The sequence below is a fragment of the Cibotium barometz genome, chromosome 46 (genome assembly GCF_041138505.1).
Source record: "Cibotium barometz isolate CiBa-2024 chromosome 46, ASM4113850v1, whole genome shotgun sequence".
Classification (NCBI taxonomy): domain Eukaryota; kingdom Viridiplantae; phylum Streptophyta; class Polypodiopsida; order Cyatheales; family Cibotiaceae; genus Cibotium; species Cibotium barometz.
In genome coordinates, this window is record NC_141091.1 from 11009147 (window position 1) to 11036387 (window position 27241).

The 27241-nt window shown below is 37.2% G+C and overlaps 1 protein-coding gene across 1 annotated transcript; it reads right to left on the bottom strand.

The window, feature by feature from the left end:
* Positions 1–7154: 7154 nt before the first annotated feature.
* Positions 7155–8924, bottom strand: LOC147611875 (ER membrane protein complex subunit 7 homolog). Its single transcript, XM_086783755.1, has 7 exons — positions 8771–8924; positions 8552–8595; positions 8069–8171; positions 7904–7967; positions 7684–7803; positions 7446–7554; positions 7155–7352 (listed from the first exon to the last, which is right to left on the bottom strand). Exons 1-7 carry the CDS (start codon positions 8854–8856, stop codon positions 7264–7266), a joined length of 615 nt encoding a protein of 204 aa, XP_086639881.1. The 5' UTR covers positions 8857–8924; the 3' UTR covers positions 7155–7263.
* Between the last annotated feature and the right edge of the window lie 18317 nt (positions 8925–27241).

Consider the following 27241-nt stretch of genomic DNA (forward strand, 5'->3'; position numbering starts at 1 on the left):
TTCTATCTTCTTCTTCTACTCAACCAACATGACATAAAGACAAGAGTACATACTATATGGGTTAGTACTCAACTACTACAACATACAAGGATCGGTCCATAATGTGAACCCGACTAAATGAGTTGGTGCTATAACTATTCCAGTCTCTAGTAATCCAAAATGGCTGTCACACAGCCTGTCATCCCACTGACCGCATATCACCCATAATCTCACCAACCATGCCAGTGGTGTAGATGCGGAACTATCACCCAGGCGGGTCATCAATGTCCACCATAGCACTAGTTGAGCTCGATATCTCAACAGAGACTGCAAAAGGCTTGCCAGATTTATAGAATATCATCTAGGCCACCAAAAAGAAGGTTTCTTCTTCAATATCCTGCTTTGAAGAAGGACTTTTAGGAATGAAACACAACTATTGATGCCAGAAAACACATCATCGTCATACTTTGTGGAATGTCAACTACGCTATCTTGTATTATCAGAGGAAGATCTTGAGATGTACGTAACGGAGTACACGCAACAGAACATGTTACTTTCTGACCAAATGAGGCACATGCTCAATTTGATTCAATAGAAAGTATTTTTGAATCGTGAAAACTCTCCGACAATAGTGAGTGTCGAGCCCACGAACAATGATGTACACAATCGAAGTAGAATGTTGCTCATGCTCCATGAGTTCTGCGAAGTTCAAAACGTAGCACTCACATCAGACCAAGCAACTAGCGACCACGCGCAATGGGCTACACATCATCACAAGAACACCGAGCAGTGGAAAGAGTTTCCTCATAAAATTTGTGACATGTGAACTCATAAAAGAGAACAAAAGTGTCATATTAACAACATCTACTAGAGCTACAACTACACGTCTTATAGCAGTATAGCTACAACCGTCCATTACCAATTCAAAATCCCAACAAGATATCAGTAATACACACTGTCTATACACCAAACAGATGAAAGGTTCAAAGCAATCAAAGAAGCCGACGTAATCATCATTGACGAGATGTCGATGCTAACTAAAATGACATTTGACATGGTTGTCCGTCAAATTGTAACATCACAGACAGTACACTTCTAAGTCCTTTCAAGGACAAGCTACTTCTTCTCTTAGGGGATTTGGCATAGCTTCCACCAGTATGCAAGCATTCAAATGACCTATGCATGGCATGCCAGATTACCCCAGTCAGCCCACATTGCACATGCAATAGTGCACAACGTGACATTCTCTGTGCACCATGCCAAGGATATCCCCTTGCTTGAATTCCTACAAGCAATACAGCACAGGTTATCAACAAAATTGGAGATTCAAAGAACTCTTTCTGAGTGCATAATGCAAGAGCACGGTATAGAACAGTGCATCGACAACCAGACCAGTATCATTTGCACTCATAACGAAGACGTTTGTCGATACAATGACGTAATGCTCACAAATTTGTATCGAAAAAAGATATAGTAACCGCCAACTTGAAAACCAATGGCCTCGATGAACCTTGCCTGCAGCACTGGATTGGCGATATTATCAACTTCAACGAAATACATAAAGTTGCAGTAGGTGCCAAGTGTATGATAACCGAGAACATTGACTTGACAATCGGAGTAGCAAACGGGTCATCATGCAACATAGAGGAAATACTTGAAGATCCTAACAGAATAGCAATATGTGTCAAAATTGATGCAACATCGTACGAAGTATGCCGTAAGGGTTGTCAATGGTATATGGTACCATAAGTCCACATTCCCATTAGCATTAGCACATGCCATAATAAAACACAAGGCACATAGAGAAACAATCTCAATATAAGTCCTCCTCGTTGATAAAAGAAGCATTCGCACTTGGACTAGCCTACGTGGTATTCTCACGTATCACAGAACGTTGACATTTTAAGATCATATAGTTGTCCACACCCGAAATGTTCATCCCCATGCTAGACCCATTCTCCACGGTGAGACTTGAATGACTCTAAATTCAAGTACAATGAAAGAACTCTATATCCTTTTTCTTTGTTTGAAATTGAATACATGCAAATAAGAAATACAAACACAACACACACTATACCACGTACCCATAATACAAACACAACACTATACCACGTACCCATAATACAAACACACACTATACCACGTACCCATAATACAACACTCACTATACCACGTGCCCATAATAAGAATACAAACACAACACTCACTATACCACGTGCCCATAATTCGATTCTACAATGTAATAATGAATTGCACTCCGTTACTTTTCGTTCATTTATTGTCAGTTAACTTACGTTCCTATACATCAACTAGGTCCACACACCGAAGTCATCAATAGAGCAGCTATGGACGACAACAAGGTATGTTTTGAACACATTCATTCATGTAATCATTAATATAACAATGCACCACGTTTCGAACAATAACATCAAAACATTTTTAACATGTAACTATTTGAATTATTTAAGAAAAATGCAACAACCATTGGTGGACAACTCGACAGGCCCATCATGCTACCTAATAACAAACCAAATGCGATGGGTAAACTTGACTGAATATCAACCAATAACATATATCAATGGATTTTTGAACTACACCAAGCTATGCTCATATGTGAACAAACGACTAAGTGATGACAAGCATAAAAACTTAAAGGCAACACACTAGATGAGCCGCTATGTACATAAACAAAAAAAATTTCCCTCCCCATACATAATAACTCTCTAATTGACTAAAGAATTGTAATATTACCAATGTTCTGTTGGACTATAGAAGGAGATACTTGCAGAGATCGGCATTGAAAGAGACGAGACTATTGGACGACTACTAGAAGTAGAAGCCCAAAAATTTGTGGATGATAAAAGCAAAGGGATAGCCACACTCACAAATGGAAATGCTCTGTTATGTGGATACAACGTCTACATCAACCAACTCTTGGATGTTGACAAAAAAATTACGAGCCAGATATTGTCCCATATGATTAAAGAATATGACCACATGACCGACAATTCTCGAATATCAATAAATGATGAGAAAATAACTTGGCATTTGTCAAAAAACTCTTCAACCAACAATTCATCCAAAACACAGATACATATAAGAAGAGTGAGAATACAACAGGTAACTAAATGACCAATGTCATAAAATGCAATACGAAAAAAATACAAATAAAATGTACTACCAAAAAAAAAACAATTCCAGTGCAAGTAATCCAGATCAAGAAAACCAAAACACGGGAGGAGCAACCAATAAAAAGACAACGACAGACAAAGAGGATGAATACATAGTCTACTCCATCACGTGCTCTAGGAACGGGAGAAAATACATTGGAGTTACAAAAGACCATCGAGTAGAATGAAGAAAGATGTTGAAGCCTACAAACCCTTCCTCCACAAGAATTCCACATTCTCCATTTTGCATTCAACTATAAGCATATTAGAGCAACAACAAATAGCATTAGAAGAAACAACAACTGACAAAGGGTATAACAACTTGAAAGGACATCCGATACATTGCACGTAATACTATTATTTAAAACATCATAGAAAAATATAGAATTTAAATTTTTGTATGTACTCAGATCTTTCTTCAACACTTAATGCTTAAGTTTGTCTTTGCAACATGATTAATCAACAACAAATGGAAAGTTTGCTTACATCTTTTGTTCTACATGATATCTTGACATCTCAAAATTTGAGAAAAGATTTATTGATTTTGAACAATGCTTTATCTTTGAATGTTTTATGTTAGTATGAATTCAACGTCATGTTGTTTGAGCACACTTGTGCACTTGTATAAGCGGATAAGGCTACCCAAGCATTCTAGTTATACAAAGGAGTGTATAAAAGAGAGCACGGACAAAATTAAAGTTGTAAAAGAAAAAACTGATTTTCCCAAATCTCTAGTGACCATCAACTGGAATCCAGCGACTTTTTTATCCCTTTTTTTTAAATAGATTTCAATTTTGTGAGCAATGAAGTAGATTACTGACATTCTAATAATGTATGCCTTTTCTTGAAACACCTTGCAAACCTTGTGTATCAACAAACCTTGGAAATCAAAACTATTTAAACCAGAAAAAAGCATTTAAGTGCTGAAAAGGAAGCCCTCAATACACACATACATACATACATGAATGGTATTAATAGGGGTCACTCTTATGTTCGTGTAGCCTTGTTTATGGAGCTTGAGGAGAAGGAGGGTGTCATGCAGAGGTGTTTGATTTTTGTTTTCATAGCCAGAGAAGATGGCCAAGATGTATCTAGAGAAGATCAATCCTAGAAATTAGAGACATTGAGGTGTCGATTGCGGCATTATTGAGTGGACACAGTTGGATTAAAAACTGTGATGGTAGATCTGGATATGCGAGACTGCAGAATGCAGCCTTTGAAGAGCCTTCAAGAAACCATTGCAGTGAATCAATGTCAGTCTTTAGCCTCTTCACTTCTGTGTATCTCTTTTTGGCATGGAGAAGATTTCTTCCTTGAAGATTCAATGATATATCCGAGAGCTTGACTTGTGATCAAGAGAATAGGCTTTGAGAACCATATCCCCTCAACATGGAAGGAGAAGAGAAGAACTATTAGAGTTTAAATCCCACGTTTTTATGTGGCTTGGAAACCACCAAGGCGGCATAGCCCAGGTTGTTTGAAGTCCATGCATGAGGTTGCAGGTTCAAACCCCACTGACTGCTGCTTGATGAAGACTTGTAATTTGGGTGAAGGGATGTTAAGATGATGTAAAGATGGGTTAAAATGCCAATAGATGGCAACACAATAGGAAAAACCAACTACCAGGGTCTAAAGTTTGGTGAAAGTTAAGTCAACATTGACAATATATAATTTCTTTAAAAAAACACAATATCTACTATTCTATGAAATGATGATATGCTAGCTTATTACATAACAATACTTAGTTGAGGAATCTTGTTTTTTTTAGGTTCTACTTGCATAATACATACTCTGGTGTGTTGGAATGTAATATGTCTGCAATTGGACTCAAATGGCAAGGTTCAAGCTCGAGTGTGAATGAACGGACATCGCAAAATTGACACCACCTTTTTATTGAGACTTCTGTTTGGTTTGAAGAGATTTAAAACATAATTGTGAGAGTGAAATCCCACATGCTATAATTTTTCTCAAAACAAAATGAATTGTGTGGAGCACTGCCCTATTGCATTGTTCATTAAGCTCTATGTTCTAGTAGTTTATGCGGTTCTTAGGCCAAAGACTTAAAAATTATTTATAAAAAAAAGAGCTTGCCACTTTTTTTTCTTAATTGGATTTTCTACCATTTAACTTTTCAATTCTCTACCATTCCACTTGACAGACAACTTTTTTGTTTGGTCTGAAGAGAAATTGAAATGTAATTGGGAAAGTGAAGTCCCACATATTGAAAATTTTTTAACAAAATGATTTATGTGGAGGACTGTCCTATTGCATTGTTAATAAATCCCAATTCTAATAGTTCATGGGGTTCTTAGGTTAAAAATTATTTGAAAAATTAAGCACTTGGCACTTTTTCTCTCAAGTGGATTTTTTGCGATCAACCTTTTCAATCCTCTATTTTTTCACTTTTCAATTCTGTGATTTGAACCTCAAAATCTTGATTCTCATTGTACTAGCTCTTGCAATGCCTTTAACATCTTGCTCATGGTTTGACTGACATCTCTCACTAGTCTTTCTTCACGAAGGAAAAATGAGATTCTCATTGCATTGATAATCACAATTCTTGTTTTGATAGTCCATACAATTCTTACACCAAGACTATCAAAAACAGGACAAGGGTAACGATAGAATAAAAAGCAATGAAAAACCTTTACTTAGAAAATGGAAAGTTGTGATTTATGTGTATGTCATAGTACTGTAAGCTTACATATCACGAGGTTGCTGCAAAAGAAAGTCATATATCATGTGATGGTAGGGGTCTTGCAACGTTGATCTCTCTCTCTCTCTCTCTTTCTCTCTCTAATTCTCTCTCTAACTTTCTAAATCTCTCCTCTCTCTCTCTCTCTCTCTCTCTCTCTCTCTCTTTAATTCTCACTCAACGGAACCTCTCTATTAACCTTGGTAAAACCAAGACAATGGTCTTCAATATACATATACCTAGATGAATCTAGGAACATGCCCAAATTCACCTTTTAGGAACGTGCATGTTATATACTCATGGTAATCAACCCACAAGACTATATAACTATCAACTCCATTATGCATAGTATGCACTAGATACTACAACATCCCCACTAACGTCATCAGTGCCCAATAGTGGGTGTAAAACTCTGTATCAAGATATGCTCACACACGCACTGCAAACACACGCACACGCACACATAAGAGCATATATTCACACAAAGCCCTTCATACTGAGTTTCTGTCAAACCTCTTGTCCGTTCATATCCAGATTGAACTTCAAACCTCTTGGTATCACTTCCAATGGCCCACGCTTCACCATAGCACATGCCAGAGTGACACAGGGATATATATATATATATATATAATAACAGAGAAGCAAAAGAGCAGCACAACAAAGCATCAATTTATAGCCTTCGGTCATTGCATGTATTTGAAACGTCAATAAAAGCCTCATAGTTATGATTACTATTGCTTAATTGTACTCGTATGTACCCATGCTGGGTCACGGTGGCTGCCAAATTCCAAAGAGAGGCAGAAAGCTTGTACCGTTCTGTTGCTGCCAACTCCAAAGCCCATCACAGGAGTGGGTAGTACACACATGCATAGCCACAGCTCCATTAAGAGATGATACTATCGTTTTTTTTCAAATGCGTTTGAACCTTCTAGTCAGTCTTGTACATGGGTTGATAGTGAAGTTCTTAGATGGACCGGCCTAATTTCGATGAGATCTCCAGCTCTAGCTTAACTTCCCCATCCTTTAGTTGGATCACCGCTCCTCTCAACCTTTGATTGTAAAAACCATTTTCCACCAAGTATTTGTGTTTCTTGAATCTGTAAACAGCCTAATTGACTTTATTTTCAAGGCAAACACTTGCTATGTCAACAGCCCAGCCAATTAATCAATCCCTCTACCCTCTTAACATCTGAATTACACTTTGATACATTTATGATGCATTCAAAAGAACAAGGTCAGCTCAAACATGAGACATTGCCACTGAAAAAACACATTAGATGCATGCGTATCTCTGTGACATGCATGGGAGCCTGTGACAGAAACCTCTCTTCAGTCTTGCTCAATTTGTGATTCTTAAATAAAATGTTCATAAATACTACACAGGCTAGGTGCCTTACACAACACATTAAAACACACTTTTTAGCTGGTTCGCCCTTGTAAAAAGTTTGTCAAAGAAGGGGCTGGCTGATTGCGCATCTCCTCTTGTACTCTCTTCATTTCCTCGGGGTCTGAGTAGCCCAAAAGAAAACATCAAGACATGGAATGTTTAGATGTTCTACTCCACATAATGCAGTCATGAATCAAAGGAAGTGTACACTCACCAATGTTGTCCATAAGTTTGGGTAGAAGAAAGACGGCAACAGCCATGAAGCCCACCATCAAGCCCATTGGGCTTTTGAGTAGACCCATCAAAGAAAATGGCTCCCGCTTCTACAGCATAGAAGTGGATACTCAGTAGCCAGCAAGGCTCCATTAAAATATCAATACAACACTCACAACAGGGAAGAAAACATGGCAAAACCGGTAAAACATTCCAAGGGCTCATCAAGGCAGTCTTACCTCAAAATAAATCTCTTCCCGAAGTGGCTCCAAGATCAGAGGTTCGGACAAAATCCTCCTGGTTTCTGTCAATGTTGCTTGTATTTGCCCATTAAGTCTTGCACTAACATCCACCCTCACCTGAAAAACAGCATAAAATCAGGCAGCTTTAACAACATGGAATTCATACACAAACAAAGGTGAGGAGGGGAAGGGTAAACAGGTGCGGTTGAGGGATTACCGGAGAGAAGAAATAGCCTGGGGCGACGACTTCAAGAAGGTGTGTACCCGCTGGAACGCCAGGACTATTCCAACATAAATTACGAGACAGAAATTGATGATCTAGTTGGAGGAAGATTTTTACATGCAGAAAAATTTGATTCAAGGATTTCATAGAGAAGCATACAATGCAAAGTAGCCGTCTGGTCGAACAAATGCCACCTTCTGCCCCGCATTCAGTATGATCTTCACATTTGAAGTCTTGAAGGGGATCCCTTTCCCAATTAAGCCTGTTGGACATAACAAGACATTAAATTGTGCATTTTCTTGAACTAAACTTGTGGCTGCCCTTTCAACAAAAAAATTAATTAATTCCCCCAAAATACAACAGGTGAACACACACTCACACAGCCCCCAAAACCCCTCCCCCCACACACACACAACACACACACACACACATAATAATAACAAAATAACACATAATACATACGTATTATACCATACATACATAGATCGATACACCTTACCTACGAAAGAAGACCTGCGTACTTCGTAGGTAGGTACTACGTACGTACGTACATAAACCCTACTGCACATCTAATAGATTTAATATTATTTATTGTGTCAAATAACTCTTAAAAAATCTAATGTAGAATTAAGGTAAACGCACCCTCAACGCGAACCCTCCCATCGATCGTGTAACCTTCCACGCCTCTGCATTTCAAAATGGTGCAGAGGAAGCAGTGAAAAAAATCCACACATAGCAGACATAATAACATCAAGCACTTATTAAAATCCACGACGAATTGGTTCCACAAAGAGAGAGACAGACAGACACACACACACACACACACACACACAGAGAGAGAGAGAGAGAGAGAGAGAGAACCTGGACACAGCAGCGAAGGCGATCTGCAATAAGGTGCAGCTGAGGACGACGATGTAAACCAGCCAACAAGGAAGAACTGTCCTCATGGCGAAGTTACAAGCTTCATACAATTAAAACCCTAGTGTGCAGGGTTTTTTCTTTAATGTAATTATGTACCTTTTTTTAATGGGGTTTTTCCCAAGGTCGCGTTAAAAAATCTCGAAGGAAGTTGTGCCACTTGTCACGATGTCATTAGGTGATTGTTTTCTGTTTAAAAAAATCAATGCTCTAATGGTAAACCCTACACATAGCTTTTTCACGCACTTTCTGCTTTGCTTCTACAATGCTCCGAGACCATCCGCAAAACTTTTTCACATTGTTTTTTTTTAATGTGCATCCCTCGATGTGCTCATGCAGATGTCGGATTTTTTTGCTTGTCTACCACATAGAGATGTTGTCCATCGCTGCCTGAGGTCTTCACAAAGCAGATTGTTCCCATCTACACAGAGGAATTAGTTTTATATACTCCACAGTACAGACTACAGTCAACTCTATCCAATCTTCAGTTCAATTTGCACAAATATAGATCTATAACACTATCCTGTTTTAACACTGAAAGTGCTCATTCTCCACTTTCAATATTGAATGTTCTCATATGACTAATGGCACGTTTCCTATGATTATAAATTTAAGGGGATCTCCCTGCCATACTGACAACTAATGTTGGTTTGTATGTTGATGTGCATGGATTCTATGAGACGTGTATTCTGCTCAATAACTCAATTATATCAATTCAAGAAGCAGCTTGAACACAGGATTATGAGAGACTGCATCACTCATCTCAAGAACTTGAACAGTAGGTGCCTTGCCTAAGGAGAAACCAAGCCAAACGAGGTTGATCTCTTTATTCTTGGAAGGGTTGAGAAGCAAGCAACTGCATGATGCGCTATATGCCAAGAGACATCGAACGCTAGTGGAGTGTTGCTTAGATGCCATAGACTTTCATGAGTGATAACTTTGTAGGCCAAAACTAAGCCTAGTGTCAAAAGCGATGATTCAAAGAAGGCTGAAGAGACCAAAAGAGTGCTGAAGACACAGCCAATGTCATGATTTAGGGACTCGAAGGGGTATTCTCACTTGGCTCTTAGATGTGAAATGACGTGGTGTGTTGTTTGTCGAATCAACCACGCTGCCCACCATGAATGTCCAATTCTAAGAGCTGGAGCAAACCACCAATGGTGTGGATGTTGGAGAAGATATTGAGATCATGAATCATTTAACTGGCTTGGCATGCCCAAAGAATGATGAATGGTGGGAGTGCCAACATTACCGGCACTTCCTTAACCATTAGCTTTCACCTTGGTGATTTATGTATATCATAGCTCAGCAGGAACCAACCCACTGTGGCCACTTCTAGCTGTGAAGTTGAGTACAAAGTAGCATTTAGCTATAGTTGAGTGTATTTAGCTCAAATACCTTACCAAGATCAAAGATTTTAATGAGCAGCTCGCTAGTGTGGATGAGATATATCTTGATATTACATTAGTGCCCACAGTTCTCAATGCATTGCTGGATTCTTATTAGATTTTTGCCTCCACCCTACTAATGATGAAGGGAAATCCAAATGCCCTTACATTTGATGAGCTGGTTTTAGTACTCTTACAAGAAGAGCAGTCTAGGCAAAACAGATATGTTATACGAGTTGGTGACCAAGCTTTTGTTGTCAGATAGAAAGGCAAAGGTAAAGCTTCTTCACATGGTGGCTATAAGCCAAAATCAGAATCCTCAGGTAAGGATGCAGAGAAAGAATGTGATAAGCCTAAAAAGAAGAGCAAATGTCACTATTACAGGAAACCAGGGCACTATATAAATGAGTGCAAGAAAAGGCTAGAGAAGGAGAAAAAGAAAGAATAATGCATGACTGTGTGGCTGATGCATCTGCACACCAAGTGCAGAGAAGAAGGAATCTGCAAGTTTTGCTCAAGATGATTGGGCATGGATTGTATATTGTAATTATAACCCTTCTGTTCATGATGTATGCATGTTAGTGGCACAATCGAATGCTTGGTACTTTGACAATGGTGCTAGTAAACACATTACTTCACAAAAAAAATTGTTCTCATCTTTGAAATCTGTCCCAAGTGCAAGAACCATCACATGTGCAAATGGTTCCTCATATCCTGTCAAAGGAGTTGGTAGAGTTGTGCTCACTCTGCTACAAATGGGGGCACATTTACTCTTTCTAAAGTTTTATATGTGCCAGGCATTAAGAAGAACTTGATGTCAGTTTTAGCCTTAGCCTTGTCAGGCTTGATGGTGAAATTTGTGGATGACAAATGTACAGTTCAGGATAGAAATGATGGTTATTCTATCATTGTCTCAGGTACCTTGTTTCATGGCCTATACAAGATGGATGTATTTGAGAAGTTGTAGCATGATGCTTGCTCAATCTCTACGACTCATGCTATGAGTGATGCAGAATTATAGCATGCACGATTTGGCCATCTGAATTATGGCAGTTTGTTTCACCTTCAAAGGCATGATATGGTGTCTGAGTTGCCAACTCTTGAGACCCCTGCTAGACATGTATGTGAGGGGTGCATTCTTGGTAAAATGCATCGGGCATCATTTACAAAGGATGGATCTGTGAGAGCTATTAAGAAATTACAGCTTATACATAGTGATGTATGTGGTCCTATGAGGACACCATCTATGGGGGGATATCCCTACTTCATCACTTTTATTGAAGATTACTCCAGATATAGCTGGGTGTATCCATTAAAGCAGAAGTCAAAGGTTTATATGTGCTTTAGGCACTTTGTATGTGCTTTATATGTGCTTTAGGCACTTTGTATCCATGGCTGAAAATGCATGTGAATGTAAAGTTGGCACCCTTTGTTCAGATCGAAGGGGGGGGGGGAGTATATGTCCAAGGAATTTCATGCATATATGGGTGAAAAAGGCATAAGGCATCAATGTACAGTGCCATACACACCTTAACAAAATGGTGTGGCTGAACAGGTCTCTCATAGAGATGGCACGATGTATAGTGAAAGCCCAATATTTACCTCATAGTTTTTGGTTAGAGGTAACTATGTCAGCAAACTATGTGTTGAACAAATGCCCTACCAAGGCCTTGTAGTCTAAAACTCCTTATGAAGCTTGGCATGGCAGGAAGCCTTATGTGGCTCATTTGTGGGTTTTATTTGTCTTGGTTATGCTCTTGTGCCTGAGCAAAAAACAATAAGCTTGATGATAAGGCAGTTAAATGCATATTTGTGGGATACAGTTCAGAAAGCAAGGGATATAGACTCTACCATCCGGCCTCAAAGCAGATTTTGGTAAGTAGAGATGTTGTTTTTGTCAAAAACTCAATTCAGCCCATGCTTTCATGCAAAAAACAGCAGAGTGTATGCTCACAGGACATGTTTGATTCGCTCCTACCTTTGTTTAATGGAGGGTAGCCATATGTAGAGCAATTGAATGCTTAACCAAGTGTTGAAATTCAACCTTTGTTTTGCAGGTGCAAAATCAGCCTTTTGATGAGGCAATTATAGGATGTAGTGGATGAGGAGAGAGCAGCCATAGAATGCGAAAATGGCTTGTGCAAACATTGAGGGATAGCAAGTTAGCACTCGTGCAGGTTCTCATTATGCACATTATTCTCATGTGGATCATGTTCTCATTTCTACTTTATGTAATGAGGAGGAACTTGTTTCCTTTGAGGAAGCACATGATGATGATCATTGGATGCATGCTATGTAGGATGAGTATAACTCTATACTCAAGAATGACACCTCGTATTTGACAGATCTACCTCATGCCAAGAAGGCCATTGGTACTAATTGGGTTTACAAGTTAAAACACAAAGCAGATGGTAGTGTTGATTACTACAAGGCCAGACTTGTTGCAAAGGGGTATGCCTAGCAAATGGGCATTAATTATGATGAGACCTTTGCACTTACATCTTGTATGACTACCATTAGGTGTCTCATTGCTTTGGCAACACATTATGGGTGGAATGTACATCAGTTGGACATTAAGGTTGCATTCTTGAATGGTGATTTACATGAGGTGGTGTATGTATCGCAGCCTCCTGTTTTGCTTTGAAAGGAGAAGAGTCTAAAGTATGCAGGTTGAAAAAAGGATCTTTATGGCCTTAAGCAAGCTCCTAGAGCATGGTAGGAGAAGATTCATGCATACTTGGTTGCAAATGATTTTTGCAACAGTCCAATAGAGAGTACCCTCTATGTGAAGAGGAGTAAAATTCCATGAATTTACTCCTCACATAACATGCCTTGTGTGGGGGTAATAAGCAACTGTCCTCAGTTATCATAAAATCTAAAATAATCATGAACGAGTATGAACATAATAGACAATCAAGGATGGATAAGCAGTGAGGGCATGATCAAGAAGCCATTGAGCCACTTCAATAAGGGTGGCATTTATACTTAACTAAATATCTATGTAATAAATATTTTCCCTTCTTGTTATTATCTACTCATGATCTAAGGTAATTTCAGGTTCTATAATCTTAGAATCTTCTTCGAGCAATGGAGAGTTATCATAGACTAGGTATGTGGGAAGAGTGCATCTAAGTGGTCTCAATAGACTAATGTGAAAAGAGTTGTGACTATGCCAATGGGATGGAATATCCAAACAGAAATAATTGTCATTGATCTTTGTAAGAATCTTGAATGGGCCATAAAATTGAGGAGCTAATTTAAGTGCTAGGTGTTTCTCTACACTTTTCAATCTTCTCTTTTTTATTCGAAGCTAAACATAATCAGCTTCTCTTTTTCTATGTGAAGCTAAACATAAACAGATTCTTGAAAAGTCATTGCCTTTCGTGTCTTATTGGCTTGGTTCTAATATTTTGTTTAGGATTTAGTGATCACTTCATGTACCTATCAAAGAATACAGGTATGGTCTCTAGTAAAATCATCTGTTGTAGTATGTGAAAGTCGAGAAGTAGGTGTCCATAATTTCTTACCATACACAACTTCAAAAAAGGAGATTTTTTAGTAGCAAAGTTTGGTATATTATTGTAAGTAAATTGTAGCAAATGTTTGGTATTCATCCCAAGTGGTTGGTCTAGAAATATTGTAGGAACTTAACAAGTCTCAAATGGTGCTATTGGGGTTGCTTCAGTCTGTCTCATGGTGAAAAGCAGACGTGAAATCAATTTTGGATCCAAGATTAGAAAATAAAGTAATCTAAAAATGATTACAAAATATGGAATCACGATCATATATAATAACTTTAGGTAAACCATGATATGTAAAAACATACTTAATGAAAAGACCTGTAGCTTGTGAAGCAGACAATATCTTTTTGCATATAATAAAGTATGCTTGCTAACTAAATCTATCAATAATAGTCCAAAGCATATCATTTTATGCAGAAGTAACAGGAAAGCCAGTAATAAAATCCATAGCAATTTACTCTCAAGGGCCATTAAAAATAGGAAATGGCATGAGTAAGCCATGTTGTTTCCCATGATGCCGCTTAACTCTTTGACAAAACAATACATTCAGAAACAAAGTAGAAAACATCATTCTTTACATTAGGCCAATAAAAATCATCTATTACTGCTTTTCAAGTAATAAGTACACCTCAATGACTTATATAAGAAGGATTATGCAATTCTTCTAAAAGAAATTATCTAAATGAAAGGAGGATTATGAAATTCTTCTAAAAGCAGTTATCTAAATGGAAGAGTAATGCATAAAAGCTTTTCAAAGAAAAAAAAATCCATCATTGTAGCATGCATAATATCAAAAGTATGGAAATCAATAAAACAAAAATATTAGCAATGGAAGGGAACACAATGAGATGATAGATAGATAATAAAAGTGTGCTATACAAAGATGATAACTATACCCCAAGATGGGTGTATACTAGCACGGGGGAAAAAACTAAAGAGGGAAAAAGTGCCCCAATTAGTCCTAATGTGTTCGCACACATCACTACCAAATATGGCTAAAAATTTTCCCTTTAAAAATATATTTCAGTGTCAAAACAGTTCTTTTGTTCCCTTGGAGTGGAACATTTCAAGTAGATAGAATGGGTAGTTTCATATAGCCACCATGATGATGGACTAAGACTGATACAATGAATCAAGGCATAGTGATTTATGTAAATGAGATCATTTAGTATGTTAATTATTGTATTACCCTTTTCTCCTATTTCCACTCTATATCTACGCCATTTTTATCATTACTTTAAGGAGTAGCACGTTCAAAAATAGATACTGGAAAGATTCCTTTGAAAGAAGTGATGTTAGACTTTTTTTCATAAAGAGGTGGGGGAAATTAAGGAGGAAACATTAATAGACTCAATAAATAATGTTGATTCTTTAAAGATAGTTTAAAGGTTGATAATTGATTCTAGATTCAGGGTTTCGTATTGGGTCTAATGATGTGAATAAGGGTGAGCTAGCACTAAAAGTACGGAGATGTGCCAAGCTCTTTGGACTTTGAAAGGGAGCCCATACTAATCCCCAACTAATCCCCAAAGGGCAGTAAGTTCAAAGCTTTGCAAAAATCTTCAAACTTCTCTTGTGAGTAAATTTGACATGTTGTCCTATGTTTCTTACCAAACCTTGATCCATTTTGTAAGGTGCCCTTTCTTTTTAATTAGGCCTCATCGATGGAGAGGTCTTGCTGGTAAGCCACATGAATGGCATGAATGGTGGCATCTCAGTATTTCCACAGATTTTATTGTTGGATTACTATGGGCCACTAGAGGGCATGATGTTATCTATGTAGTGATAGAACAATTGGCCATTGTGAATCTGGGATGAAATAAGGCTATGTCTTAAGTACTAAGATGTTAGTCCAAGATAAGACTTCACTATTTGCATGGCTTGGGCTAGATGTCATGACACAAGAGTTTCCACGAGTCGCTCCTACCATCTTTACTGACAGTCAAAGCGTTATGGCAGTTGTGAGGAATCTAGTTTTTCATGGTCGTACTACAAAGCACATTGAGATGCATTATCATTATGTCCGGGAGAGATGCTTCGAAGGGGAAATCAACTTGGCCTATGTGCCCAAACTCATGAGACCAGTATCTTCTACTTACAACAACAATGAGATCAAAGCATCCCCAAAACAATAAAATAACTATTAGAAGACTAATTATTAGTATGATTTATTTTCTTCGTCCTTGGATTGTCTACCTTGTTCTTGCCTTTATCCATCTTTTAAAGCACCCATACTTTCTTTGTTATAGCTTGTTGGTGTATCTCCTTTGAGCATGATGATGATTTTTGATACCCTTTTGTTCTCATCCTTTGTTAGTTGCACCATTGAGTTGGCATCATTTTTGGTACCCAAATCTATCTATATCCTTGGTAGTATCCTTGGGCTTTTAAAGAGCTTTTTGTGGTCACACATCCTTGTGGGGTTGGATCATGCTTAGGTTTGTAGCTTCTCCCATTCTCTAGTATCCATATCAACTTATCATTTTCCATTTTCTTGTTGTAGGCTTGGAATATCAGCTTTGGTGATCCTTACCTACTTTGACCTTTTGACTATGGTTTTTGGATAAGTAGAGAGTAATGTTGGTGGAATCATTGAGGCTTTTGGTACCCACACATCATGAAATTCTCTAGGAAGTGGAAGTAGTAGGGAATCTTTGGTTTCTTCTGAAGTTCCTTGGTTCTACCTTGGGCTTCACATCCTTAGGTTCATCTTTTAGCTTATTGGCCTTGGACCTTGATAAGATTGGGAAGGGTTGTTTTGATGAGGCTTGGATCTTACTAATGATTGTACTTACTAGCTTGATAGGACGTGTTTGTAATAGTGAACAATTTATAAATTTTGAAGGAGATTTGTCATGGTTCCCCTTCTGCAAAGAAGAATATTCGTCATCCTTTGCTCAAGTTTCATGGTCATGGTCCTGTAATCATGTCATCCATAGAGTTTGTCCATCTTAACATCGTCTCTTCAAGGTTGTTGCCTTTGCCTTGGAAGGGTCCTAGGCTAAGATCTATGGAGCGCTTCTTTAACATCGTTATATCCAAAGACACTAATTCGGATACAAAGTTATGAGCTTGACGTCCGCACCTCATGATTATTTTAAAAATAAAAAACTTTTCTTAATTCAAAACTTTGGCAATGACAAAGTAAGAGAAGATATCTTTTATTTTCTTAAAAAGTTTATTACATGGCTAGGAAAAAATCTCAATTTTGGGATCCAAAAAGCTGAAAACAATGACGATTATAGACTTTCTACAAGGAAGATACATGCTCAAATGATTTAACCTAGCTAAATACTCATCTAGGCTAAAAATAATTATACCACAAATTATGTATTTCTTTACAAAATCTAGACTTTCTATAATCATGGTGGTTAAGCTTAGATTTGAAGCATAGAATAGAAGATAATCTATGTGTATTATTACAATAAATTTTTCTTAGATTTGAAGCATAGAACAGAAGACAATCTATGTCTATTATTACAATAAATTTTTCTTCATTTTCTTCTCACTTATGATGACACATGACTAAAGACTGATAAAGCTGTCTGAAATAAAATTCTCAACAACTGAGATAAAATGGTATAGCCATTACTCTGTCACAAGGTAGATGCTTAAAAGAAACTTGGATCGCTTGTCTTTCCAAGGCTTGTCATTCTCTCTCATACTCTAGATCCTTGTATTCTTGTCATTGAGTATTGTGTGTGTGAGTCTCTCCATTCTATGAGATCCAACAATGTTATTAGATCAAAGCTTTAGAGTAAATCTTTTTCATAGCTTGAGTTTTGGTGTTTTTCTCTACAGTGTATTCAAGATTTTCCCATAGCTTTCTTAAAAGCTTTTCACAACTTGTTCTACTTAGCTTTTATCAGATGGTTGCAGTAAATCTTGCAGTTTTCCATTTCAGCTCTCTTTCTCTATCAAGGATTGCCTCTTTACTTCAAGGGCAACAACTTCATTGTAGGTGTTTCTAATCAAGGGATTCAACTTCTCACTAAGCGATCCAGCTACTACATCAGCTCTCTTTCTCTGTCAAGGATCGACTCTTTACTTCCAAGAGCAACAACTTCATTGTTGCAAGTGTTTCTAATCAAGGGATTCAATTTCTCACCAAGCAATCCAGCTACTACAATAGCAATTAATTCCATTTCTCATAGTCAGATTGTTTCACATAGTTGGATCATTTTATCAAAATGAACTTTTGCACAGCTTCGAATCATCCATTTCTAGGATTATTTTCTGCAAATCATTTTTAGGTATAATTGATCGATTCTTGGATCGTTACAAGTTTTACAATCTATCAATTCAACTGTTGAATCACGGTTTTCTTCAATTGCTTGATTCAACTCTTGGATCATCGGCTTCTCTTGAATTGTGGATTTCTTCAATTGCTTGATTCAACTCTTAGATCATCAGCTTCTCTGATCGTCTGATTTCACTCTTTGTTTGTTGATTTGTTTTGATTCTTGATTCATTAGTGATCCTACTTTTTCAGTGATTCTACTTTTCAACTCATTCCACTTTCTTTGGTGCGATCCTACCTCAACCAATTCCGCTCTTGGGATTGTGTGATTCTACTTTTTGGAATTGATAACTCCACTTCTTAAATTTCCCTCTTGTACTTCTTCAATTGTCCAACCAGTTGTCTCCAATCATTCAATTAGTGATTCTTCAATCATCTAATCAATGATTCTCAAATCATTTGATGTGTAATTTTTTTCTAATTGTTTGATTGTCCATTTCTTCAATCGTCTGTTCAATGATTCTTCTATCATCCCATTTGTGATTTTTTTCCAATCACTTTATCGTCCATTTTTGCAATCGTCTAATTTCACATTCTCTAATTGTCTGATCAGTAATTCTTCAATCATGAGATCGATGATTCTTCAATCATCCCAACCCGTGATTTTTTTCTAATCCATTTATGCAATCATTTGATTTCACCTTCTCCAATCGTCGATGATTTCTCTTGCAATCCAATCGATTCTTCCTCTGCAATCGTTCTTCATCTCGAATTGTTCATCAAAGCCTCAAATCGACAATCCAACTGAGATTTTTTAGCAGCTTTCTAGTGAGTTTAATACTAGCCTATTGTTGACTTCAATTCAAGCTTTATTTTAGTATTTTTTCTTCTTAAATTCTCCCAGTAGTTAGGTATGGCCAATAACTCTTTAAATTTTTGGTCTTCTTTCCAAAGAGCATAAATTGGATAGGTCAAATTACTCCCTATGGAGTTTTATGGCCAGAATTACAAAAGGTCTATGGAGCCAAGTCAGTGATGGTGAAGACCCCATCTTGGCGCAATTGCTCCTACAACGGTAAGGGCTAATAGATACAACAATAAGTTCCTAAAATTACTACTGACCAAAGAAGATGGGATTCACATGATGCTCAAGCTTTGGCATTGATTATCTTGTCCATTATTAAAAGGTCTATTATTATGTACATTTTCTCTTGTAAAACATCCATGCTCACTTGGAACACTCTAGAAGTTATGTATCAGGCTAAAAATAATACAAGGATTACCTATCTCAAAAGGCAACTTAATAATAAAAATATGCAAAAAGGGATCCATGAATGAACATTTTACAAAATTACACGACTTAAGAGAACAACTTCTCAATATTAGTGAAGTCATTCCTAAAAAGTACATGATTAACATCACCCTTAATTCATTACCTGAATCTTATCTAGGTTTTAATACTTCCCTCTAACTTTCTTTTAGAGGTAATGTAGTCCCTCTTTTCTTATATAACAGGAGCCTGTTACATAGCAGGAGCTTCTCTCTAGCTTTTTTTAAGAGGTAAGGTAGTCCTTGTTTTCTTACATGTAGGAGCTTGTTAGCTTACTATTGCCGCTAAGGATAAGGTCAAGAAAGTTTAGTGAAAGACCAATTTCAACAAAACTTATGAGGCTAAGTGTGATTCCAAATAGCCAAAGAATGTAACATGCCGATATTGCAAAAATATTGACCATGCAATTAAAAATTTCTTCGAACTTCAAAATAAGGAAAAGAAGAGGAAGGAATCTAATAAGGGTTCCAACAGTTTTACCTCAGCCAATCAAAGTTCTAAAAAAAAAGACTTTGCTATCCATCAAGCCTTCACATTGGTGCAAAGAGAGGGAAGTGCAGTTTTTGTGGTCTAATATCCAAATTTCAACCGTCATCACTCGGGTATTGGTTTCTAAAATTGATCATATGACTAGGAAGCTCTTTATATGATCTTTCTACTCATGTAACTAATTCCTTAATCCTTTACTTCATTGATGATCAGAATTTCTCCCAAAGTTGCGAACTTTTAGGCGAATTTTGGCAGTTTTATAGTCTTGTAGTAAAATGCTCATAACTTTTCGCTCGGTTGTCCGTTTTTGAAAGTTTTTATATAGACGCGAATCTCTCTTCAAGCTCTACGTATGTATGTAATCCTCTTTTGTATAGTCTATATGGATTTAAAACTGCAATTCTCTGTGTATCTTTGTTTTTATAAACTTTTGGCTATTATTTCTTCTTAATAATGATTAATTCCTCTCAATCTCTTATCAAAAAGCAAATCCCATGTATCTTATCCTCTTGTAAGTGATTTCTATATTCTTTTACTTTAAGATGTTTCGTCCAAATCGCCCAATTCGAACAGATGAACCTTACCAACATTCTCCATATGTTTCCGTTCACATAATCCCGAGTCGGAAGATTTTCTTCCAACAAAGAATTGCCCTCTTGTTTGGAGCTGCAAGACTGGCAGAAATTCTTGCTTCTCTTGAGCTTTTCATCTTTCCTTCCATGAATTATAATCTCACCTTTGATGTGTTTATCTTTATCTTAACCTAGGGAGAGAAAGGGAGGTGAGGAGGCTGTGAGGTTTCATACAAGTGTGTTTTGATTCTAAAAAGTGACCAAAGTCAAAACCCCAACTTTGTGTCAAGGTAGGATCAAAACGTACGTACGGATCTAATCCGTACCATACATCCGTACCGTACGGGGATCCGTACGTACGGATCGATCCGTACGTGTTTTTTTTTGCGGCGTGCCTGCGTCTTGCGTTTGGACTCTGGAGGCCGTACGACCTCAACCTTCCGGTAAGAGCTAGCCGCCATGCTCTCTCCTCTCTATAGTCGCACTCTCTCTCTCTCTTCGCTATTATTGCCGCCGCCTTCTCCTTGGGCTGCCCCCTGCTCACGGCCGCCTCAGTTCGCCTCTGCCCTCACCGCCCCTGTTCGCTTCGCGCCTCTGTGCGTAGTTGCCCTCTCTATTCGCTACTGGCGCCCAGTACGGCTGGCAATATAACTCACCCACCCTTGCTCAGGCCCCCAAGGCAGCAACATAACTCTCTTTCCCTCTCTCTCTTTCTCTCTCTCTCAGAGCCTTAGCCCACCATGATTGACGACTTGTGATTCTAATTTCTCACTTTTGAATTAGTAGGTTTGTGACCATGTGTCTCTATTTCGATAGTTTTATATGTCAATGTGGACATGGACTGAAATTTTATGTAGGTGGCTGAAATTTCTGAGATTTTATGTATTTTTACCAATGGTACGTATTTTTACGCACCTTAAAATTTTTTTCCGTACCAAACAACGTACAGTACGTACAGATCCATACAGTACATAACGTTTGGTACCACCTTGCTTTGTGTCACATCTTTTGGTGGAGACGGCGGGCAGGTTTTACTTAGAATTATTCTATTTTAACCTCAAGGTCTCGCATGATTAAAGAAAAGTTATTTTGAAATAAGTAAATTTCCCTTGCTGGCTACTCATCTTTTGGTGCAAGATGTTCAATATTCCGGTGTTCCAAGGATAGGAAAGAGAAGACCCGGGAAGTTATCTCCGAGAGTTTAACCGAGCATGCCACTTGACGGGTTGGTCTATGAAGGAGAGGGTATAAATAATTCCAGATTTCTTGGAGGGTGTGGCCTTAGCTTGGCATGAGGCTTTGCCAGAGAATGATTGGGAAAGGTTGACCAAAGCAATGAAGGAGAGATTTGGGACAGTGGAGTCACCAAATGCTTTATTATTGCAATTGGATCAGATTTTCCAAAAAGAAGGAGAGTCAGTTTTTGCCTTTTCAGTGAGGTATGAAGCCTTGTTCATCAAATATCAACAAGCTGCTTTACATGTTGTTGCTTCTTCTTCACCTTTTATGGGAGATTCAAAGAGTTCTTTAGCAATGGAGCACCTTAAGATGAGCAAGTTTATCATGGCTTTGGATCCCCGCTTGCATGGAAAAGTTCTTAGAAAAGATCCCACTAATTTTAAAGAGGTTCTTCGTATTACTTTGAAGAAGGAGGCCACTCTTCATATTGAGTCCACATTCCAATCTTCTATGAGTGTGCCGATCCCACCATGAGTAGAGATAACCTCAACATCTCAGGTACAAGCTCCATCCTTGGATCATAACATTGCACAACTTATGGCAGAATTTGCTGATTTGAAGTTACACTTAGTTAACGCAAGGCCACCTAGGGTTCCACGAGTTGAGGATAAACCTAGGGATAGAAGTAGTGTCACATGCTATGAATGTCAAGAGAAGGCACACTATCGCACTGAGTGTCCAAAATTGAGGAAAAGAGATGATAAAAGTTTAGCACTTTTAGAGGAAACATGCTCAGAAGAAGAAGAGGAAAAATTGATGCCATTAATGGCAAAAAGGGGTTGTAAAACTAGGAGCCAAGAAGAAGAAGAACAAGAAGATAAATCTGAAGAAGAGGAGAAAAATAAGAAGAAGAAGAAGTCGTCTAGGAGAAAAATTGGACAATCTGACTTTCCTCTTGGACAAGGATCTCTTAGTTATGACCTCTTAACAGATCTTAGGGAGAAAACAACACAAATCACATTTGGGCAGCTTTTGGCACTCTCTCCAAAGCTCAGAGGAATGGGTAGAAGAAATAAAGAAAATCCCCCCCAAAAATGAGTAAATACTCACATAAGATGAAGAGTGGACTAAGGACCAAAGGAAATCCTTAAAAAAAACTGTTACTCTACTCCTTCTAAGAGCCAAGAACTGTGAATTTCTTAATAATTCACTAGTTTTTGACCATTCCCTCTTCTAAAGATTTGGTGGCCACTCTTGTTGCAAACAAGAGTAGATCCCTCAAACCATCAAGCCAAAGGAAAGCTCCCAGAATTCATGTAAGTTAGAAATCTTATATTTTTCTTTACTCTTTTAATGGTTTCTAATTTTTGTTTTGTTTGAAATGATAAATCGATGCTATGCCTTGTTAGAAAGGCTTTCCCCCTCTCTCATTCTTAAAATCAGCCCTTCTTTATCCTGGTTAAGTGATCTAATAGTTGAAATTAAACTTTTCATATTGTTTCTCTTTTAAAAGTGAAAATTGATTAGTTTAGAGTGCTTAAAACCAATTGGGGTTAATTTTTAAGTAAATTAAAGTAGGAAAATTTGAAAAATGGTTAACCATACAAAGAAGGTTATGGCAAAATTTTTTAAAATTTTGTGAAATAAGTTTCATCTTTTATTATTATAAAAAAATAATCCCTATTGTTTGTGTATTCTAAAAGTGTCATTTTCATTCTATGCATAGAAAAATGCATAGTAGAAATATATTTATTCTAAAAGTGTTATTTTCATTAGATATAAATTCTATGCATAGAAAGATGCATATTGATTTTTTTAATTATAAAAGAGTGATTTTCATTAGATATAAATTCTATGCATAGAAAGATGCATATTGTTTTTTTTAATTATAAAAGAGTGATTTTCATTAGATATAAATTCTATGCATAGAAAGATGCATATTGGTTTTTTTTTAAATTATAAAAGAATATTTTTTTAATAAAAGTGTTACTTTCATCAAAATGGATTTTTATGCATAAATAGATACATAAAAAATATTTTTTAATTATAAAAGTGTTGCTTGCATCAAAATGGATTTTATGCATAAATAGATGCATAAAAGAATATTTTTTTATTATAAAAGTGTTACTTTCATCAAAATGGATTTTTATGCATAAATAGATGCATAGAAGAATATTTTTTATTATAAAAGTGTTACTTTCATCAAAATGGATTTTTATGCATAAATAGATGCATAGAAGAATATTTTTTATTATAAAAGTGTTACTTTCATCAAAATGGATTTTTATGCATAAATAGATGCATAGAAGAATATTTTTTATTATAAAAGTGTTACTTTCATCAAAATGGATTTTTATGCATAAAATGATGCATAAAAGAAAATTTTTTATTGTAAAAGTGTTGCTTTCACTAATATCGATTTTTATGCATAAAATGATGCATAAAAGAATTTTTTTTATTGTAAAAGTGTTGCTTTCACTAATATCAATTTTATACATAAAATGATGCATAAAAGAATTTTTTTAATTGTAAAAGTGTTACTTTCACTAATATTGATTTTTATGCATAAATAGATGCATAAAAGGATTTTCTTTTATATAAAAATATTATTCCCATAGAAGTTGGATTTTATGTATAAATAATTTTTATATCAAAATAAGAGTTCTCTTTAATCCTTGTTTAAATCCCATGAATATGGGTAAATGAATTAAGTAAATACTCAATGAAAGAAAATTTTACGATAATGAGAAAATTTAAAAAATCTATCGAAGTCGAAATTTTAGTTAAATGATTAATTTATCCCTCATAGTAATTCGTGATTAGTTTTGAATTCAAATAAGCAAATAGTCAATGAATGAAATTCAGTAAAGTAGTAATTGATATATTACCCTTCGATAAAGAGAGTTCAGAGAGAACCTTTCCAGTCTAAAAACCTAAATCAGACTATGACCAAGACTTAACTCCTTCGTCAGTTTTTCAAGAATAGACGATGTGACCAGTTCAGTAATCTACACTCAAACCACCCACCGAATCTGAAACTAAGTTGAGACCTTTGATTTTGATCTAAGGATCAAGAATTCAGAATTCGAGGAATTCTGCTTGGGAATCCAGACCTGTGATCTAGAAGTCTTGGGATACGGATTTAAGATATACCCATTGTATTCAAAAGAAAATCAAAACTTAAAACTTGCATAGAAACCATGTTTTCTTAAAGGACTGTTTTACGCCAGAATGCTGGTGGAGGGAGTATTTGGTATATGTGTTTTTTCTAAGGGAAGTTTGGTTGCAACAGCTGGCGAGGAGTGTTCAAAGAACGGCTCACGCGACAAAAACCTGCCCAGGTCTTGACCAGCCTGGGTATGGTATAAAATGATGTGCTTCCGGTACGATGGGCGAGGGCCGACGAAGCGGTCCCTGAGTGAAGTGCCAGGACACCTGAGGATCCTGTAGGGTTCTGACCAGGCGATGCACGGGCTCGCGGCGCTTAGGACACCCATGCGTATATCGTGGAAGATGTATATATGAATGATGATGAGAAAAATTATTGTAATCTGTTATTACTGGATCTCGTTGTTGACCTGCTGGTCTCAACGGAGAGTCCAGAGTGATATTGTTTTGTGAGAAACAAGGATTGAATGGAAATTTCGAGTTATGACATTTGTAACCAATAATTGTTTGTCAATGGATTGTTTTATAAATTAAAGTTTAAAGAGGAGTGTGTGAGTATCTGTATTCTAAAGCAAAAGTTAATAAAGGCTTTCAATTATGAGTGGGTGAGTACTTGTCTGGTTCTACTATTCCAGTGGTTGGGCGGTGGCTAACCCATGGGCCGGATGGGGTAGGCTGGAATCAGTAGAGTTTAATAATAAATTTGATTAATAGGAATACGCTTAGAACGTAGTTGATTAAAATATTGAAGACTTGTCTAAAGAATAAATCAATGGCTATGCCTGATTCAATTAGGAAAAAAGCGTTGATTCCTTCAAAGTTAAGTCTGTAATAGTTTCCCTTCTACCTGGTTTTATCAGATGAAGGTAGTTCAGTATCTTGACCTCGTTAAAAGAATTTGTTAAGAAAATAAAAATGGTGGAATCGTCCCCGCTTTCTGGGCTTGGGAAATTTTTTCGGTTTCGGTTTTCGGAATGACCACCAGCTTAGTCTCATGCCCGGACATTCGAGGACGAGGCCCCGAGTGAGAAACCCTGCCCCACGCAAGAGGAAGCTACTTCCGCTGCTACCATCCGGGAATCTGCTTGGTGCGCAGAGGGGACAGTGGGATCTCACAGTTGGTATCAGAGCGCTGTTGTAAATTTACGTAACAGTAGTAAAAATTGCTTAAAAATTTTAAAGTAAATATGGGAAATAATGTTTTCGCTTGTTAATATTATGTTGAAGGAACTTCAAAAATTGAAAACTCATAAATTGCATTGGAATTTATAGATGGATACCCCGAATCTATCTGGCATTCCTGAACTCTCCCAGAGTTAGGATATGATAGCCTTTGCATTTAAGCACCTCATAAACTCTACTATACAACCCGAGTGAGCAGAGTGAGACTCGCGCGTCATTTTGAGAGTCTTTACTTTCCTGATCCTTTTGAGCGATGTCGGTATATGTGGTTCTGTGGAGGATGATGTATTAATGTCAATACCAATCAGCGTCAGAGGCTCAGGCAAAATATTTCCTTAGCCATGATTCTGATAAGGCTAGGACTTGTTCAGCATGTACAACTCTTTGATCATTCATCCAGGAACTTCAGAATTTCATGCCGAGTTTTTAGGCTTCTTAGCCGATTTATCCCTAGAAGTAGAATTACAGCACCTCTTTCTGTAATGAATCGTGTGTACCATGGCATGTCTCCTTCGCAATTTCGCTTCTTTATGATATACGATTGAGATAGTGATTTTGGGGAGTAGTGATACTCTATGTATATATCGAAAACTTTTGATAATAAATGATGTTTTGTAAAAAAATTCCAAATTATTTTCATGATTGTGAATATGGTTAATCTTGTTTCATGAAGTATGATGAAATAATTATCTGTTTAAAGAATAAATCGTAAAAATTAAATAATCATAAATCTGTTATCAAAGTTAAGTTGACAAAAAAGAATCATGAGGCGCGCGGCCCATGCAAGGCAAGCGGATCCTCTAACCGATGACGAAGAGTTAGATCCGGATGTTCGAAAAGCCCTGCACACAGATCCTTGCAGCCTGGTCCCTTCAAGGGTGAAGGGGAACAGTTAGGTGAAGTAGTGGAAAAGTGGATTGAGACAATGGAGGAATACTTTGATGTAACTGGCTACAATGAGAGAAGCAAGATGGCTCTCACCAGGTTAAAGATTGTGGAAATGGCCAGGGTCGCTTGGAGGAATCACTGTGAGACTAACCGTCTCGACCGAAATACCCAGACCTGGATCGATCTTAAAGCTTACCTCAGAAAGGGGTTTTGTCCTCCAGGCTTCCTTGAAACTAAGATGAATGAGTTCTTGGAACTAAAGCAGGATAGCCGGACAATTGAAGAGTACCATTAAGCTTTTGTCCTTCTCCTCAAATATTCTCCTCAATTGGATGAAGAGCAGCTGATGGCCAGGTTCATTTGAGGAATGAACGAGCCATTGGACACCTTAATAAAGAATGCCAAGCCTGTATCAATGGCCAAAGTAGTAAGAAAGACTTTGCCAAAGCCTTTGTTG

What these genes read in the sequence shown, in the direction of transcription:
- LOC147611875 (XM_086783755.1), bottom strand. Translation starts at nt 8,856, where the DNA reads ATGAGGACAGTTCTTCCTTGTTGGCTGGTTTACATCGTCGTCCTCAGC. An exon ending in CCAGACGGCTACTTTGCATT is followed by an intron (nt 7,968 to 8,068) that starts GTATGCTTCTCT and finishes ATGTTGGAATAG; the next exon opens with TCCTGGCGTTCCAGCGGGTA. An exon ending in GGGAAGAGATTTATTTTGAG is followed by an intron (nt 7,555 to 7,683) that starts GTAAGACTGCCT and finishes TCTATGCTGTAG; the next exon opens with AAGCGGGAGCCATTTTCTTT.